The sequence below is a fragment of the Oncorhynchus mykiss genome, chromosome 8 (genome assembly GCF_057628025.1).
Source record: "Oncorhynchus mykiss isolate SJ-2025 chromosome 8, ASM5762802v1, whole genome shotgun sequence".
Taxonomy (NCBI): domain Eukaryota; kingdom Metazoa; phylum Chordata; class Actinopteri; order Salmoniformes; family Salmonidae; genus Oncorhynchus; species Oncorhynchus mykiss.
The window spans coordinates 6,385,640-6,404,707 of record NC_143029.1 but is presented as its reverse complement, the minus strand read 5'-3'; the positions used below and the strand labels follow the sequence as shown (position 1 = coordinate 6,404,707).

At 43.2% G+C, this 19,068-nt stretch overlaps 1 protein-coding gene across 1 annotated transcript in view; it reads left to right on the top strand.

Moving 5' to 3' along the window:
- LOC110529295 (synapse differentiation-inducing gene protein 1-like) overlaps window positions 1-19,068 on the top strand; it is a 104,248-nt gene that overhangs the window by 77,513 nt on the left and 7,667 nt on the right. Inside the window, exon 3 of the mRNA XM_021611414.3 lies at window positions 6,796-6,933. Within this exon, the coding sequence (XP_021467089.2) occupies window positions 6,796-6,933 (138 nt within the window). The remainder of the gene's footprint in view (window positions 1-6,795; window positions 6,934-19,068) is intronic.

Sequence of the window (19,068 nt, the reverse complement as noted above, 5' to 3'; positions counted from 1 at the left end):
CAGCTTGCTTACGCTTCGATCACACCGACAGCGTCATTGCATTTTGGTACACCAGAATTACATTAACGTCCAATGAAACGCTGCGTTTGCCTTTGAGCTTTGCGTTGCAGAGGAAGTTTCAGTGCCTTCGGTGTGGTGCATACTCTGGATTTATCAAACTTACAGTTCAAGTCAGAAGTTTACATACACTGATGTATTTCAAGGCCTACCTTCAAACTCAGTGCCTCTTTGCTTGACATCGTTAGAAAATCAAAAGATATCAGCAAAGACCTCAGAAAAAAATTGTAGACCTCAAGTCTGTTTAATCCTTGGGAGCAATTTCCAAACGCCTGAAGGTACCACGTTCATCTGTACAAACAATAGTACGCAAGTATAAACACTATGGGACCATGCAGCTGTCATACCGCTCAGGAAGGAGACGCGTTCTGTCTCCTAGAGATGAACATACTTTGGTGCGAAAAGTGCAAATCAATCCCAGAACAACAGCAACGGACCTGTTGAGTTTTTGCCTAATTGTTTTTTGGTAGGTTTCCACTCTACTTTCCTTCCATCTTATAGCATTTCTTAATATTATTCAGTTAATTTGGCTTTGTTGCCTCATGACTGAGTATTGCTCTGTTCCAGTAGACTGTGATTTTGCTGTGGTCTGATAGGGGTGTCAGTGGGCTGACTGTGAACGCTCTGAGAGACTCTGGGTTGAGGTCAGTGATAAAGTAGTCTACAGAACTACTGCCAAGAGATGAGCTATAGGTGTACCTACCATATATGAGTCCCCTCGAAGCCTACCATTGACTATGTACATACCCAGCGTCCGACAAAGCTGCAGGAGTTCTGACCCATTTTTGTTGGTTATGTTGTCGTGGTTGTGTCTAGGGTGGAATATAGGGGAGGGAATTCTGTCACGTCCAGGCAGGTGTTTGTCCCCCTGTGTGCTGAGGGTATCGGGTTCTTGTCCAGTTCTGTAGGATGGAGTGCCTGTCATCGTTAAAGTATGGGGGTTATATTGGGGGGATATAGGTAGCACACAGGGACATTTATCTCTGTTGAGATCATTTCCTTATTCATTTCTAGCCAGATGTAAAATGTTCCTGTTTTGACTAATTTAAAAGTGGGTTAGGTCTCCTCTATACCAAATTAGCATACCTCCTGAGTCTCTTCCCTGTTTCACACCTGGTAGTTTGTGGATGGGTCTCTCTCTCTCTCCCCCCCCCCCCCTCTCTCTCTCTCTCTCTCCCCCTCTCCTACACATACACTCTTTTTCATTTCCTCTCTCTACATATCTCTCTCTCTGGTAGTTTTGTGGCTGGTTTCCCCCCCCCCTCTCTCTCTCTCTCTCTCCCCTCTCTCTCTCCCCCCTCTCTCTCTCTCTCTCCCCCCTCTCTCTCTCTCCCCCCCCCCCTCTCTCTCTCTCTCTCTCCCCCTCTCCTACACATACACTCTTTTTCATTTCCTCTCTCTACATATCTCTCTCTCTGGTAGTTTTGTGGCTGGTTTCCCCCCCCCCCTCTCTCTCTCTCTCTCTCTCCCCTCTCTCTCTCCCCCCTCTCTCTCTCTCCCCCCCCCTCTCTCTCTCTCTCTCTCTCCCCCTCTCCTACACATACACTCTTTTTCATTTCCTCTCTCTACATATCTCTCTCTCTGGTAGTTTTGTGGCTGGTTTCCCCCCCCCTCTCTCTCTCCCACCTCTCTCTCCCCCTCTCTCCCCCCCCCCCCCCCCTCTGTCTCTCCCCCCTCTGTCTCTCTCTGCCCCTCCCCTACACACTCTTTTTCATTTCCTCTCTCTCCATCCTGCACGCCACCAGTATAGCTTGTACCCTGCACCAGGGATGATGGTAGGATGGTAGGTCAATTTGTGATTTATTTTTTTATTCCACCTCTTCTCATCTTAGAACATTCTCCAGCAGTGAGAATATATTAACACTCACTCTTTGTGTTGATGGAAAGTGAAAAGGAAAACCATTGCATCACAAATCCAGACAGTGTACAAAGGACTGCTGTAATGACTAGGATTTATGCTTCAGGTATACTGCGCACAGGCATATCACAGGTATTCTTCCATAGAAGATTGGGGATTTAATAAAATGATATTGAAAAGGGCAGTGAGATTTGTTTTGCTTTGGCCAAAAATAATTGCCCCGTAGAGGGAATAACACAGTATCCCCACATATCTCTGCGCATGGACTCGATACTGGTACCCCGTGTATATATAGACAAGTTATCGTTACTCATTGTATATTTATTGTATATAGCCTAGTAATCGCTACTCATTGTGTATTTATTGTATATAGCCTGGTAATTGTTGCTCATTGTGTATTATTGTATATAGCCTAGTAACCGCTACTCATTGTGTATTTATTGTATATAGCCTAGTAATTGCTATTCATTGTGTATTTATTGTATATAGCCTGGTAATCGCTACTCATTGTGTATTTATTGTATATAGCCTAGTAATTGTTGCTCATTGTGTATTTATTCCTTGTGTTAATATTTTTTTTAATGATTTCTATTTTTTCCTCTGCGCATTGTTGGGAAGGGCCTGTAAGTAAGCATTTTACTGTCAGTCTACACCTGTTGTTGACGAAGCATTTTACTGTCAGTCTACACCTGTTGTTGACGAAGCATTTCACTGCTAGTCTACACCTGTTGTTGACGAAGCATTTCACTGTTAGTCTACACCTGTTGTTGACGAAGAATTTCACTGTTAGTCTACACCTGTTGTTGACGAAGCATTTCACTGTTAGTCTACACCTGTTGTTGACGAAGAATTTCACTGTTAGTCTACACCTGTTGTTGACGAAGCATTTCACTGTTAGTCTACACCTGTTGTTGACGAAGCATTTCACTGTTAGTCTACACCTGTTGTTGACGAAGCATTTCACTGTTAGTCTACACCTGTTGTTGACGAAGCATGTGACAAATAAAATGAGATTTTTATTTGATTTTTTGTTGGATTTTGGGTTAACTCACCATTTAAACAGCGTCTCCCCTCCCTTAATCTGGGTGAACTCACCATTTAAACAGCGTCTCCCCTCCCTTAATCTGGGTGAACTCTCTATTTAAACAGCGTCTCTCCTCCCTTAATCTGGGTGCACTCACCATTTAAACAGCATCTCCCCTCCCTTAATCTGGGTGAACTCACCATTTAAACAGCGTCTCCCCTCCCTTAATCTGGGTGAACTCTCCATTTAAACAGCGTCTCTCCTCCCTTAATCTGGGTGCACTCACCATTTAAACAGCATCTCCCCTCCCTTAATCTGGGTGAACTCACCATTTAAACAGCGTCTCTCCTCCCTTAATCTGGGTGAACTCACCATTTAAACAGCGTCTCCCCTCCCTTAATCTGGGTGAACTCACCATTTAAACAGCGTCTCCCCTCCCTTAATCTGGGTGAACTCACCATTTAAACAGCGTCTCTCCTCCCTTAATCTGGGTGAACTCACCATTTAAACAGCGTCTCCCCTCCCTTAATCTGGATGAACTCACCATTTAAACAGCGTCTCTCCTCCCTTAATCTGGGTGAACTCACCATTTAAACAGCGTCTCTCCTCCCTTAATCTGGGTGAACTCACCATTTAAACAGCGTCTCCCCTCCCTTAATCTGGGTGAACTCACCATTTAAACAGCGTCTCCCCTCCCTTAATCTGGGTGAACTCACCATTTAAACAGCGTCTCCCCTCCCTTAATCTGGGTGAACTCACCATTTAAACAGCGTCTCTCCTCCCTTAATCTGGGTGAACTCACCATTTAAACAGCGTCTCCCCTCCCTTAATCTGGGTGAACTCACCATTTAAACAGCGTCTCCCCTCCCTTAATCTGGGTGAACTCACCATTTAAACAGCGTCTCCCCTCCCTTAATCTGGGTGAACTCTCAAACCAACAACTAACAAACAAACATTGTCCTTATAACGTTGGTATAGAGACAGAGATATACGTTTATTTCTCCGTCTCGGTCCACCGTATGTCGGCCGTCCGCATGGTTGCCGAGCTACTGCGGTGTTTGTCAGAGAATTCCCCAAAAATCATCATCAGAAAGTTTTCGCATAAAAACTAATAATGACCACTCACAAGTGTCACCGGACTCGTCTGAAGGTCTTACAAATGAATGAAAGTATCATTTAGAATTCTACTATCTATTTAAATCTCTACTGGATCGGTGTCCCTATTCACGCGGCGGTTATTGCTAACATGCGCTAACGTGACGTTAAATGTCCAATTTACAGTAGCTATTAGAGTGAAAGAATGCCATGCTATTGTTTATTACGGAGAGTGCACTAGCCACTACCACGGCAACTGGTTTGATACATTCACCTCTGAAGGTATATAATGTACTTACATTCTGTAATCTTGCTCTGATTTTTCATTCTGAGGGTTCCAGGGATAAAATCTAGCATAGTTTTGTTTGATAAAATACAGTTTTATTTTCAAATGTAGGAACTGGGTTCTACAGTTTGTCCCCACTGCTGTCTCTGGCTCCACCCCCGCCCCGCCCAGCCATATAGATGTGTGAAAGTTGAAGTTGGAAGTTTACATACACCTTAGCCAAGTAGATTTAAACTCTGTTTTTTACAATTCCTGACATTTAATCAGAGTAAAAATTCCCTGTTTTAAGTCAGTTAGGATCACCACTTTATTTTAAGAATGTGAAATGTCAGAATAATAGTAGAGAGAATGATTTATTTCAGCTTTTATTTCTTTCATCACATTACCAGTGTGGGTCAGAAATGTACATACACTCAATTAGTATTTGGTAGCATTGCCTTTAAATTGTTTAGTAATTGTAACTTTCGACAAACGTTTCAGGAAGCCTTCTACATGCTTCCCACAATAAGTTGTGTACATTTTGGCTCATTCCTCCTGACAGAGCTGGTGTAACTGAGTCAGGTTTGTAGGCCTACTTGCTCGCATGTGCTTTTTCAGTTCTGCCAACAGATTTTCTATAGGATTGAGGTCAGGGCTTTGTGATGGCCACTCCAATACCTTGACTTTGTTGTCCTTAAGCCATTTTGCCACAACTTTGGAAGGATGTTTGGGGTCATTGTCCATTTGGAAGAGACATTTGTGACCAAGCTTTGACTTCCTGACTGATGTCTTGAGATGTTCGCATCAATATATCCACATAACTCTCCCTCTGCATGATGCCATCTATTTTGTGAAGTGCACCAGTCCCTCCTGCAGCACAGCAACCTCACAACATGATGCTGCCACCCCCACAACATGATGCTGCCACCCCCGGGCTTCACGGTTGGGATGCTGTTCTTCAGCTTGCAAGCATCCACCTTTTTCCTCCAAACATAACGATGGTCATTATGGCCAAACAGTTCTATTTTTGTTTCATCAAACCAGAGAACTTTTCTCCAAAAAGTACGATCTTTATCCCCATGTGCAGTGGCAATCCGTGATCTGGCTTTCTTTATGGTGGTTTTGGAGCAGTGGCTTCTTCCTTGCTGAGTGGCCTTTCAGGTGATGTCAATATAGAACTATTTTTACTGTGGATATAGATACTTTTGTACCTGTTTCCTGCAGCATCTTCACAAGGTCCTTTGCTGTTGTTCTGGGATTAATTTGCACTTTTCGCACCAAAGTACATTCGTCTCTGGGAGACAGAACGCGTCTCCTTCCTGAGCAGTATGACGCTGCATGGTCCCATGGTGTTTATACTTGTGTACTATTGTTTGTACAGATGAACGTGGTACCTTCAGGCATTTGGACATTTCTCTCAGCGATAAACAGCTGTCTCTGATTGGGAACCATATCAGGCCAAAATAGAAATACAAAAACCCTAGAAGAACAAAACTAACCCTAGATGAACGAAACTAACCCTAGATGAACAAAACTAACCCTAGATGAACAAAACTAGAATACCCACTCTAGTCACACCCTGACCTAACCAAAATATAAAGAAAAAACAGAGGTATCTAAGGTCAGGGCGTGACACTGTAAACAATTGTTGGAAAAAATGACTTGTGTCATGCACAATGTTGATGTCCTAACCGACTTGCCAAAACAAGAAATTTGTGGTGGTTAAAAAACGAGTTTTAATGACTCCAACCTTAGTGTATGTAAACTTCCAACTTCAACTGTAGAAGCTGATGATCCGTCATTTATGACGTTCCTGGGAGTGTGTAAACGTACATTTTGTATTACCATATAATTTTTGTATGTTAACTATAGTTATGTACTTGAAAATGTATAAACTGACCAATTCGGCACATTTGGGCAGACTTGAAAAAAAATATTGTGCAGTATTGCAATGCTTCACTGGATCAATATGAAACGTTGCATACACACTGCTGGCATCTAGTGGCCACAATCTAAAATGCGCCTAGATTCCTTTATAATGTTATGGCCTTTCTCTTGCATTTCAAAGATGAAAATACCTGTTTTTTTTTTTGTTTGCATTATCTTTTATCAGATCAAATGGGTTACATTCTCCTTTATGAATTTAACATTTCCACAAAGGTCAAAGTGTTTCCTTTCAAATGGTATCAACAATATACATATCCTTGCTTCAGGTCCTGAGCTACAGGCAGTTAGATGTGGCTATGCCAAAAAGGGTCCAATCTTTTAACTGTCCCTGTAATGTGAGAAACTTCCCCTGTTTTTTGTCTTTTTTTAGTCTCTCCACTCGTCCTAAAAAATGAATTGCAGCAAAGTTGTTTCTCTCCTCCTGTACAATGAGTGAAGATAACTTCATCTTGTTCTATATGAACTGTAATGGTGGTAGGAGCATTGGGCCAGTTGTACAACTGACAAGGTATCCCCCTGTTCCTTTTTAACAGTGTTTGTCTCTTTCAGACGGACTGCTCCAGCGACAGCGAGAGTGAAGATAACTTCATAGTGATCCCACCCAGAGACCATCTGGGCCTGGCCATCTTCTCCATGCTCTGCTGCTTCTGGCCCCTGGGCATCGCTGCTTTCTACTTCTCCCAGGGGGTAAACATGACACACACACAGAACACACACTGTACACACACATACCCGTGATACAGCACCTTTCTTTCGGGGTTAACACCCACACCTGTCACTACCATGAAGTCACTGCTTTCTACTTCTCAGGCCATGAAGTCACTGCTTTCTACTTCTCCCAGGGGGTAAACATGACACACACACAGAACACACACTGTACACACACACATACCCGTGATACAGCACCTTTCTTTCGGGGTTATCACCCACACCTGTCACTACCATGAAGTCACTGCTTTCTACTTCTCAGGCCTAACACACACCCACACACAGGACAGGTCGTTGATGGCAAACCTATCTCAAGTGTGAAGTCTTATCGAAGGCTCAACATCCAGTCTCCTCATCTGTCTGTGCAACCACGGCAACCATGGCAAGCAGGCAGACAGGCAGGCAGACATGGGGCAGGTAGACAGACCAGCTGGCAAGTAGACAGCCAGGCAGACGGAAAGGTAGGCAGACCTGACAGGCGGACAGCCAGGCAGATGGAAAGGTAGGCAGACAGACAGCAGCTAATTTAGTTCTTCCTCAGTAATTATAGGTAATAATGTAGTTCAGTGTTCAGAGATGGCTAATTCCTCCAGCCTGTCAATCTACCCTGAGTTGAAGCAGCTTGAAAAGGACGTGGTAGGAAAAGGCAGAAATGTAGACGGTATTTGTTTCAACACACACTAAGTGCTGCAGAGAAAATGTTATGAGTAGCTTGCCCTGAATTCAAAATGTTCTGCTGACAAGCCCTCAACAATTAGCCATAGTTTTCTCTTTCCGAAACAAACTGTCCTTTTCCAGATACAGCATACATGATTGCTAACGATTAAAACATCCTGCCAACACAGTAAATAGACTGGTGGCTTATATAAAATATTTGACAGTATGGCTAAGCTACTACAGCCTATTGCTGTGCGATAGAGGCTACAGTATTTCTGTGTGATAGGAGAGTGACATCATTGCCTGTTTAATCTCAGAGTCTATACCAAGGCAGGATAGGAGCGTGACCTCATCGCCTGTTTAATCTCAGAGTCTATACCAAGGCAGGATAGGAGCGTGACATCATAGCCTATTTCATCTCAGAGTCTATACCAAGGCAGGATAGGAGCGTGACCTCATCGCCTGTTTAATCTCAGAGTCTATACCAAGGCAGGATAGGAGCGTGACCTCATCGCCTGTTTAATCTCAGAGTCTATACCAAGGCAGGATAGGAGCGTGACCTCATCGCCTGTTTAATCTCAGAGTCTATACCAAGGCAGGATAGGAGCGTGACATCATAGCCTATTTCATCTCAGAGTCTATACCAAGGCAGGATAGGAGCGTTACATCATAGCCTATTTAATCTCAGAGTCTATAACAAGGCAGGATAGGAGCATGACCTCATCGCCTGTTTAATCTCAGAGTCTATACCAAGGCAGGATAGGAGCGTGACCTCATCGCCTGTTTAATCTCAGAGTCTATACCAACGCAGGATAGGAGCGTGACCTCATCGTTTAATCTCAGAAATGTAATAATCTATTGATAAACTAAATATTGAACGAGAATTCATCTTTACATGCCGTGGCCTACTGACAATAGTTACAAATTATACAGAAAATAAAGGCCGTTATTGTTACCATGGAAACGTGAATGTATCAGGAATCAAGGTAAAACCCAAGTGCAGGCTGTTGAAGTAACAATGTTTATTGTAACAACAGGGGAAGGCAAACGACAGGTCAAGGCAGGCAGGCGGGGGTCGATAATCCAAAGTAGAGGTCAAGGTTCAGGACAGCAGGCAGACTCAGGGTCAGGTCAGGAAGAGGTCAGTAATCCAGAGTAGAGGTCAAGGTACAGGAAGGCAGGCAGGCTCAGAGTCAGGTCAGGCAGAGGTCGGTAATCCAGAGTAGAGGTCAAGGTACAGGACGGCAGGCAGGCTCAGGGTCAGGCAGAGAGGTCAGGTGGGCGGGTACAGGGTCAGGACAGGCAACGGTCAAAAACCAGGAGGACGAGAAAAAGAGAGACTGGGGAAAAACAGGAGCTGAGACAAAACGCTGGTAGACTTGACAAACAAGACGAACTGGCAACAGACAGACAGAAAACCCAGGTATAAATACACAGGGGATAAGTTGGGAAAGATGGGCGACGTCTGGAGGGGGGTGGAGATAAGGACAAGGACAGGTGAGTTTTACGACAGGTCTGATTTATAACGAGAAACAGTTTCTAAAAGTTTATAATTATTTATTTAACATGCACAGACATTTCAGAAATGGCGTAAGAAATGTAGGTAACGGTAATGAGGTCATTTCCATTTCCAGTTGATACATATGTGGTAGGTAGCCTAGTGGTTAGAGCGTAGAGGCGACAGCGTAGCCTAGTGGTTAGAGTGTAGAGGCGACAGCGTAGCCTAGTGGTTAGAGCGTAAAGGCGACAGCGTAGCCTAGTGGTTAGAGCATAGAGGCGACAGCGTAGCCTAGTTGTTAGAGCGTAGAGGCGACAGCGTAGCCTAGTGGTTAGAGCGTAGAGGCGACAGTGTAGCCTAGTATTTTTTATTTTTTTTTCACCTTTATTTAACCAGGTAGGCTAGTTGAGAACAAGTTCTCATTTGCAACTGCGACCTGGCCAAGATAAAGCATAGCAGTGTGAACAGACAACACAGAGTTACACATGGAGTAAACATGTGTTCCTACCAACCTAAGGATTTGTTTATTATCCCCCTATGTAGCTATAGCTCAAACAGACCAAATGGAAGCTTTACCATCTAAGATGTTTGCTGGTTGGTGAAAACGTGTGTAAAATAAACATTTTGGCTCTCTGGGCTGGCTGGTGACCAATAACGGTAGGTCACCGCCAGACAAATAAGACATCCTCATGGTCTGTGGAGTCACGCCTTTCGGGTGCGAATCAACGTATTCCATTTTTATTTTGTTTATGCTTCACAACGCTAACCGGAATGTAGGCAGCAGCCATCTTGAAATTAGATCATCGGCTCGGCCTGCACTTATACATGTGCCTTTTTAGGGTAATAATTCACATTGGCGATTTTAAGGCACAGATCAATAGCTATAAGATACTTAGCTTTCAGCAGACACCATGCTTTTGCAGATAGGGGCTACCGTTCGTATACCAGACAAGTCAAATAGAGTCCCCAAATATGGGGCTTGACATGCGAGAAGCGCAGCAATGTTAGCATCCATACAGTAGTTCCCACTCTCACCGTAAAAGTGAGAGACCCTTATTTTGTAGATGATGTTGCTGCTACATTCTCTAACACCCGAAAAGAGCTTATGGACATCAGAACAGTGATTACCCACCATGAACTGGACAAATATTTTTTATTTAATGAGTCAGACAAGAGGGATTTACTCCAGACACCTGACAAGACCCTCATCATCGCAGGAGAAAAAGACAGATATGTATGTAAGGATCCAGTGACGAGTGGCTAATCTGCCTTTGTACGTTGGTCAATAGTACCGGTGGCAATCGCTGGATAATAAAGTGAACAAACTACAAGCACGTATATCCTACCAACCGGACATTAAAAACTGTAATATCTTGTGTTTCACTGAGTCGTGGCTGAACGACGACATTAATAACTTACAGCTGGCGGGTTATTAAACCCTGTATCAGCAGGATAGAACAGCAGCCTCTGGTAAGACAAGGGGTGACGGTCTATGTATATTTGTAAACAGCAGCTGGTATGCGATATCTAAGGAAGTCTCTAGGTTTTGCTCGCCTGAGGTAGAGTATCTCATGATAAGCTGTAGACCACACTATTTCAAAACAGAGTTTATCTTTCATCTAAGTTTGTCGCAAATGGGTCTTCCAGATGGACAATGACCCCAAACGTACTTCCAAAGTTGTGTCAAAATGGCTTAAGGACAACAATGTCCATTTATTGGAGTGGCAATCAAAAAAAACCTGACCTCAATCCTGTAGAAAACTTGTGGACAGACTTTTTAAAAAAGTGTGCGCGAGCAAGGAAGCCTACAAACCTGACTCAGTTGCACCAGCTCTGTCAGGAGGAATGGGCCAAAATTCACCCAAATTATTTTGTAAAGCTTGTGGAAGGCTACCCGAAACATTTGACCCAAGTTAAACAATTTAAAGGCAATGGTATCAAATACTAATCATATACTAATTTGAGTGCATGTAAACTTCTGACCCACTGGGAATGTGATGAAATAAATAAAAGCTGAAATAAATCATTTTCTCAACTATTATTCTGACATTTCACATTCTTAAATAAAATGGTGATCCTAACTGACCTAAGACAGGGAATTTTAACTTGGATTAAATGTCAGGAATTGTGAAAAACTGAGTTTAGATCTATTTGGCTAAGGTGTATGTAAACGTCCAACTTCAACTGTATATGCTCGCTTCGAGGCAAGGAACACTGAAACATGCATGAGAGGGTCAGCTGTTCCGGACGACTGTGTGATCACGCTCTCCTTAGCTGATGTAAGAACTTTAAACATGTCAACATTCATAATTCCACAGGGCAGATTACCAGGACGTGTACTAAGAGCATGTGCTAACCAACTGGCAAGTGTCCTCACTGACATTTTCAACCTCTCACTGACTGAGTCTGTGGTACCAACATGTTTCAAGCAGACCACCATAGTCCCTGTGCCCAGGAACAATAAGATAACCTGAATGACTACCGACTTGCAGCACTCACGTGTGTAGCCATGAAGTGCTTTGAAAGGCTGGTCATGGTTCACATCAACAACATTATCCCAGAAACCCTAGACCCACTCCAATTTGCATATCTCCCCAACAAATCCACAGCTGATGCAATCTCTACTGCACTCCATACTGACCTTTCACACCTGGACAAAAGGAACACCTATGTGAGAATGCCGTTGATCGTTGACTACAGATCAGCGTTCAACACCATAGTCCTCTCAAAGATCAACACTAAGCTAAGGATCCTGGGACTAAACACCTCCCTCTGCAAATGGATCTTGGACTTCGTGAGGGCCGCCCCCAGGTGGTAAGGGTAGGTAACAACACATCCGCCACGCTGATCCTCAACACTGGAGCCCCTCAGGGGTGCGTGTTCAGTCCCCTCCTCCTTCCCTCAGTCCCCTCCTCTGGCAAATGGTCGGTCTCCGACCGCAAAACACTCATGAGGGTAGTGCGTACGGACCAGTACATCCCTGGGGCCAAGCTTCCTGCCATCCAGGACCTCTATACCAGGCGGTGTCAGAGGAAGGCCCTAGAAATTGTCAAAGACTCCAGCCACCCTAGTCATAGACTGGTCTCTCTGCTACCACACTGCAAGCGGTACTGGAGTGCCAAGTCTAGGACCAAGAGGCTTCTTACCAGCTTCTACCCCCAAGCCATAAGACTCCTAAACAGCTAATCAAATGGCTACCCAGACTATTTGTATTGCCCCCCCCTCTTTTTACACCGCTGCTACTCTCTGTTGTTATCATCTATACATAGTCACTTTAATAACTCTACATGTACATATTACCTCAATTACTTCGACTAACCGGTGCCCCCGCACATTGACTCTTTACCGGTACCCCCTGTCTATATCCTCGCTGTTGTAATTTTACTACTGCCCATGAATTATTTGTTACTTTTATTTTGAATTTTCTTAGGTATTTTTCTTAACAGCATTGCTTGTAAGTAAGCATTTCACTGTAACACCTGTTGTATTCGGCACATGTGACAAATGCAATTTGATTTGAAAATAAAGAGACTTTGAATTCTCAAATTCTTGAGCCCCCAAAATAATCTTGCCGAAAAACAAACCTAAACTTCCCAAAATGTTATCATAAAATATGTTCAAACTGTTTCAACTGGGATGCATGTGACAGGTTTAAGGTGATCCCCTACACCAAACACACACACAACCAAACATGGGTTGATTGATTGGAGACAGCTGGTGTCAATTAAAAAACATTTCCTAGGAGTTTGTGTGTGTCACGGCTGTCGTAAGAACGGGACCAATGCGCAGCGGATGTTGAGTTCCACATATTTAATAACAATTACCAGCTGCCTCTAATTGGGAATCATACAAAACACCAACATAGTAAATATAAACATGAACACAACATAGAAATTATAAACTAGAATACCCCCTAGTCACGCCCTGACCTAATACACCATAGAGAAACAAGGGCTCTCTATGGTCAGGGCGTGACAGTATGTGTATGTGCGTATAGATATACAGTGCCTTGTGAAAGTATTCGGCCCCCTTGAACTTTGCGACCTTTTGCCACATTTCAGGCTTCAAACATAAAGATATAAAACTGTATTTTTTTGTGAAGAATCAACAACAAGTGGGACACAATCATGAAGTGGAACGACATTTATTGGATATTTCAAACTTTTTTAACAAATCAAAAACTGAACAATTGGGCGTGCAAAATTATTCAGCCCCCTTAAGTTAATACTTTGTAGCGCCACCTTTTGCTGCGATTAAAGCTGTAAGTCGCTTGGGGTATGTGTCTATCAGTTTTGCACATCGAGAGACTGAATTGTTTTCCCATTCCTCCTTGCAAAACAGCTCGAGTTCAGTGAGGTTGGATGGAGACATTTGTGAACAGCAGTTTTCAGTTCTTTCCACAGATTCTCGATTGGATTCAGGTCTGGACTTCTAACACCTGGATATGTTTATTTTTGAACCATTCCATTGTAGATTTTGCTTTATGTTTTGGATCATTGTCTTGTTGGAAGACAAATCTCCGTCCCAGTCTCAGGTCTTTTGCAGACTCCATCAGGTTTTCTTCCAGAATGGTCCTGTATTTGGCTCCATCCATCTTCTCATCAATTTTAACCATCTTCCCTGTCCCTGCTGAAGAAAAGCAGGCCCAAACCATGATGCTGCCACCATCATGTTTGACAGTGGGGATGGTGTGTTCAGCTGTGTTGCTTTTACGCCAAACATAACGTTTTGCATTGTTGCCAAAAAGTTCAATTTTGGTTTCATCTGACCAGAGCACCTTCTTCCACATGTTTGGTGTGTCTCCCAGGTGGCTTGTGGCAAACTTTAAAATACGCTTTTTATGGATATCTTTAAGAAATGGCTTTCTTCTTGCCACTCTTCCATAAAGGCCAGATTTGTGCAATATACGACTGATTGTTGTCCTATGGACAGAGTCTCCCACCTCAGCTGTAGATCTCTGCAGTTCATCCAGAGTGATCATGGGCCTCTTGGCTGCATCTCTGATCAGTCGTCTCCTTGTATGAGCTGAAAGTTTAGATGGACGGCCAGGTCTTGGTAGATTTGCAGTGGTCTGATACTCCTTCCATTTCAATATTATCGCTTGCACTGTGCTCCTTGGGATGTTTAAGGCTTGGGAAATCTTTTTGTATCCAAATCCGGCTTTAAACTTCTTCACAACAGTATCTCGGACCTGCCTGGTGTGTTCCTTGTTCTTCATGATGCTCTCTGCGCTTTTAACGGACCTCTGAGACTATCACAGTGCAGGTGCATTTATACGGAGACTTGATTACACACAGGTGGATTGTATTTATCATCATTAGTCATTTAGGTCAACATTGGATCATTCAGAGATCCTCACTGAACTTCTGTAGAGAGTTTGCTGCACTGAAAGTAAAGGGGCTGAATAATTTTGCACGCCCAAATTTTCAGTTTTTGATTTGTTAAAAAAGTTTGAAATATCCAATAAATGTCGTTCCACTTCATGATTATGTCCCATTTGTTGTTGATTCTTCACAAAAAAATACAGTTTTACATCTTTATGTTTGAAGCCTGAAATGTGGCAAAAGGTCGCAAAGTTCAAGGGGGCCGAATACTTTCGCAAGGCACTGTAGAGGCCACTATACAACAACCCTGGCGATATAGAGGATGAAATACATTGATTAATGGACTCAATGTGATTTCCCAGCAGGCGGTTGGGAGGAATAAGGATCCAGAGGGTTTGGAAAACAATTAACATCAATTACAGTAACAGCCACAGCGCTGGAGGATGAATTTTAAAGGGCCATAGCACCAGAGGATGAATGTTAAAGAACTACAAGACTGTCAGAGGACTGGAGGCATGATGTTATAGAACTACAAGACTGTCAGAGGACTGGTGGGTTGATGTTACAGAACTACAAGACTGTCAGAGGACTGGAGGGTTGTTGTTAAAGAACTACAAGACTGTCAGAGGACTGGAGGGTTGATGTTAAAGAACTACAAGACTGTCAGAGGACTGGAGGTTTGATGTTATAGAACTACAAGACTGTCAGAGGACTGGAGGATGAATGTTAAAGAACTACAAGACTGTCAGAGGACTGGAGGGTTGATGTTAAAGAACTACAAGACTCAGAGGACTGGAGGTTTGATGTTATAGAACTACAAGACTGTCAGAGGACTGGAGGTTTGATGTTAAAGAACTACAAGACTGTCAGAGGACTGGAGGGTTGATGTTAAAGAACTACAAGACTGTCAGAGGACTGGAGGTTTGATGTTAAAGAACTACAAGACTCAGAGGACTGGAGGGTTGATGTTAAAGAACTACAAGACTGTCAGAGGACTGGAGGTTTGATGTTAAAGAACTACAAGACTCAGAGGACTGGAGGTTTGATGTTATAGAACTACAAGACTGTCAGAGGACTGGAGGGTTGATGTTAAAGAACTACAAGACTCAGAGGACTGGAGGTTTGATGTTTTAGAACTACAAGACTGTCAGAGGACTGGATGGTTGATGTTAAAGAACTACAAGACTGTCAGAGGACTGGAGGATGAATGTTAAAGAACTACAAGACAGAGAGCTGTGACAGAGAGCTGGGCCTCCCAGGAAGGGCCAGAGTGTGTCTGGTAGTAGAAGTGGACATCTCTAACACACAGAGAAACAGTAGTAAGACACAAACTTGACTTTAGTAACTCTCTCTCTCAGGAGTCCAGTCTAAGGGTTAGAATCTATAGTATATTTCTGTAATGATGTAGCAGTAGTAGTAGTCTGCTCAATGAGAGAGAAAATCCCATCTATGCCAATGTTTCCCCCCCTCAGCCTGAAGCCCAGCCAGCTACATCTTGTCTAATAATCTACTATTTTCTTCCTAATCTCACAAACTTTAAAGTTGCTATTTTACACTATGATTTGTTATTTTACACTATGAGTTGTTATTTTACACTATGAGTTGTTATTTTACACTATGATTTGTTATTTTACACTATGATTTGTTATTTTACACTATGATTTGTTATTTTACACTATGAGTTGTTATTTTACACTATGAGTTGTTATTTTACACTATGAGTTGTTATTTTACACTATGAGTTGTTATGAGTCGTTGTGGGTCATTATGAGTTGTTTCTGGGTCGTTATGAGTCGTTGTGGGTCGTTATGAGTCGTTGTGGGTTGTTATGGGTTGTTGTGGGTCGTTATGGGTTGTTGTGAGTCATTGTGGGTCGTTATGGGTCGTTTTGGGTTGTTGTGAGTCGTTGTGGGTCGTTATGAGTCGCTGTGGGTCATTATGAGTCGTTATGAGTCGCTGTGGGTCATTATGAGTCGTTATGCGTCGTTATGAGTCGCTGTGGGTCGTTATGAGTCACCACTCTCCACAAATATTGAGGCTGATAACAGCAGTGAATAGCATGAGTATCCGGGGAGAGAGAAGCAGCTCTGAGCTTTAGATAGGGAAGTAAATTACCTTCAATAATTAACCCTAATAGGCGCTTGTGCTTTGTTTGGATAGATAGTGACAAATGCTGCTTTCAGCTTTATAATACACAGCCTCTGAATTAACCATCTGTGCTGCCAAGTTTAGAGGCAGTCATTTATGTTTTGAAAATGCAAATAAGATACCTAAAGAGTTTCTCGCTAATAAACTCTGAATCATAATAAAAGCAAGGTCTAAATAATCCCACAAGTCATAATAATCTATCAAATTACAGTTAATGGATTTTTGTGACTTCATAAGATTAGGACAGATTATGTTGTTGTGGGTGTTTTGTAAGAGCAAGTGTTTGTACGGAATGAGGGAGGGAGATAAGGGAGGGAGATAAGGGTGGGAGGGAGGGATTTTAAAATGTTTCCACCACTGTCCAAGTCAGTAAGCACCCAGATGCTATCTCGCTCTTTCTCTCTGTCTGTCTCTCTATCTCTCTGTCTCTCTGTCTGTCTCTCTGTCTGTCTCTCTGTCTGTCTCTCTGTCTGTCTCTCTGTCTGTCTCTCTGTCTGTCTCTGACTGTAACGCCACATTTCAATAATTCAGTCAAGGTTGTAGAGATAAAGCTGTAAGGCTTCAACCATTTACATCTCAAGGGGATTCAAGGACAATGGAGAAAAATTGCAGCGTTACTCACAGAGACACTCATATTCACTAGTCACACACAAGGACACAGATATACAAACACACGCACTCTAATACATAATGTACAAACACACACACACACACACACACACACTCCGTCCATTCACTCCATTCCCTCTAAGGCTGACACTCAGCCCTGTAAATCTGTCCACAGGGAGACCAGCCCTACGCTATGACATTATTATTCATCTGAAGCCAAGCTACGGATTGATTAATCAATTACAGGCTGTTTAATAGACGGCTTTATTAAATAGACGAAATAACAGGGTCTGAAGTGTTTGACTCGTTCCCTCCCCATAAGACCCTAAAAGCAGGGTCACAATATGAACAACTGTATTTTTCTCCTCTTTATTAAGACATGGTTTCCGAAGCTAATTTCCCATAAGGCCACAGTAATGGTGCCATTGTTTCAATACTCACTTTGTTGGCATGGAAACTAATGGTTGTCTTGAATATATTTTTCTGTTTGTTTGATTCGGTTCCCGGCTGTTGCTTTGCTGTATAGCAAGTCTGCTTTATTTTGTATTTTTTTAAGTGCTGTCTCCTGAAAACTTGTCTGCATACATGAAACAAAAATAATAATAAATGGGGGTGGGGGGGAGAAAAATAATTAGTTAATATGTTGAAAAGGCTCCATCTGTGTGTTTGTTATGCAGCAGACGCCCGTTTCACTGCAGTCGTCTCCCTCTGTGTTTTTCTGAAGCAGCCGAGTCCAGGCTAGAGCCGGCTTTGTGAACCATTAGACAGAAAACAGAGCTGCTAGCTGCGATGCTGATCATTAACAGGAAACCTTTTTGGGGGGGCACAATATGTCTACTCTACATTACCATGCGAAAGGAGATTGACAGAATATCTTTGCACACAAAAAAAATAAAAAAATAAATAAGTCATTCTTATTGTAGTTCTTGGCTTTAACAGCAATGTAGCTACAGTGCATGAGATTGACAGGACAAGGTTTTAAGACCTCGGCGTTTTCATGAATACAACATTTAGCCTCGTAGCTGGACCGTGAACCACGGTTACCTCATGGTTAAACCCACCGTTACCTCATGGTTAAACCCACCGTTACCTCATGGTTAAACCCACCGTGACCCACCGTTACCTCATGGTTAAACCCACCGTGACCCACCGTTACCTCATGGTTAAACCCACCGTGACCCACTGTTACCTCATGGTTAAACCCACCGTGACCCACCGTTACCTCATGTTTAAACCCACCGTGACCCACTGTTACCTCATAGTTAAACCCACCGTGACCCACTGTTACCTCATAGTTAAACCCACCGTGACCCACTGTTACCTCATGGTTAAACCCACCGTGACCCACTCTTACCTCATGGTTAAACCCACCGTGACCCACTGTTACCTCATGGTTAAACCCACCGTGACCCACTGTTACCTCATGGTTAAACCCACCGTGACCCACCGTTACCTCATGGTTAAACCCACCGTGACCCACTGTTACCTCATAGTTAAACCCACCGTGACCCACCGTTACCTCATGGTTAAACCCACCGTGACCCACCGTTACCTCATGGTTAAACCCACCGTGACCCACCGTTACCTCATGGTTAAACCCACCGTGACCCACCGTTACCTCATGGTTAAACCGACCGTGACCCACTGTTACCTCATGGTTAAACCCACCGTGACCCACTCTTACCTCATGGTTAAACCCACCGTGACCCACCGTTACCTCATGGTTAAACCCACCGTGACCCACTGTTACCTCATAGTTAAACCCACCGTGACCCACTGTCACCTCATTGTTAAGCCCACTGTTACCTCATGGTTAAACCCACCGTGACCCACTGTCACCTCATGGTTAAACCCACTGTCACTTCATGGTTAAACCCA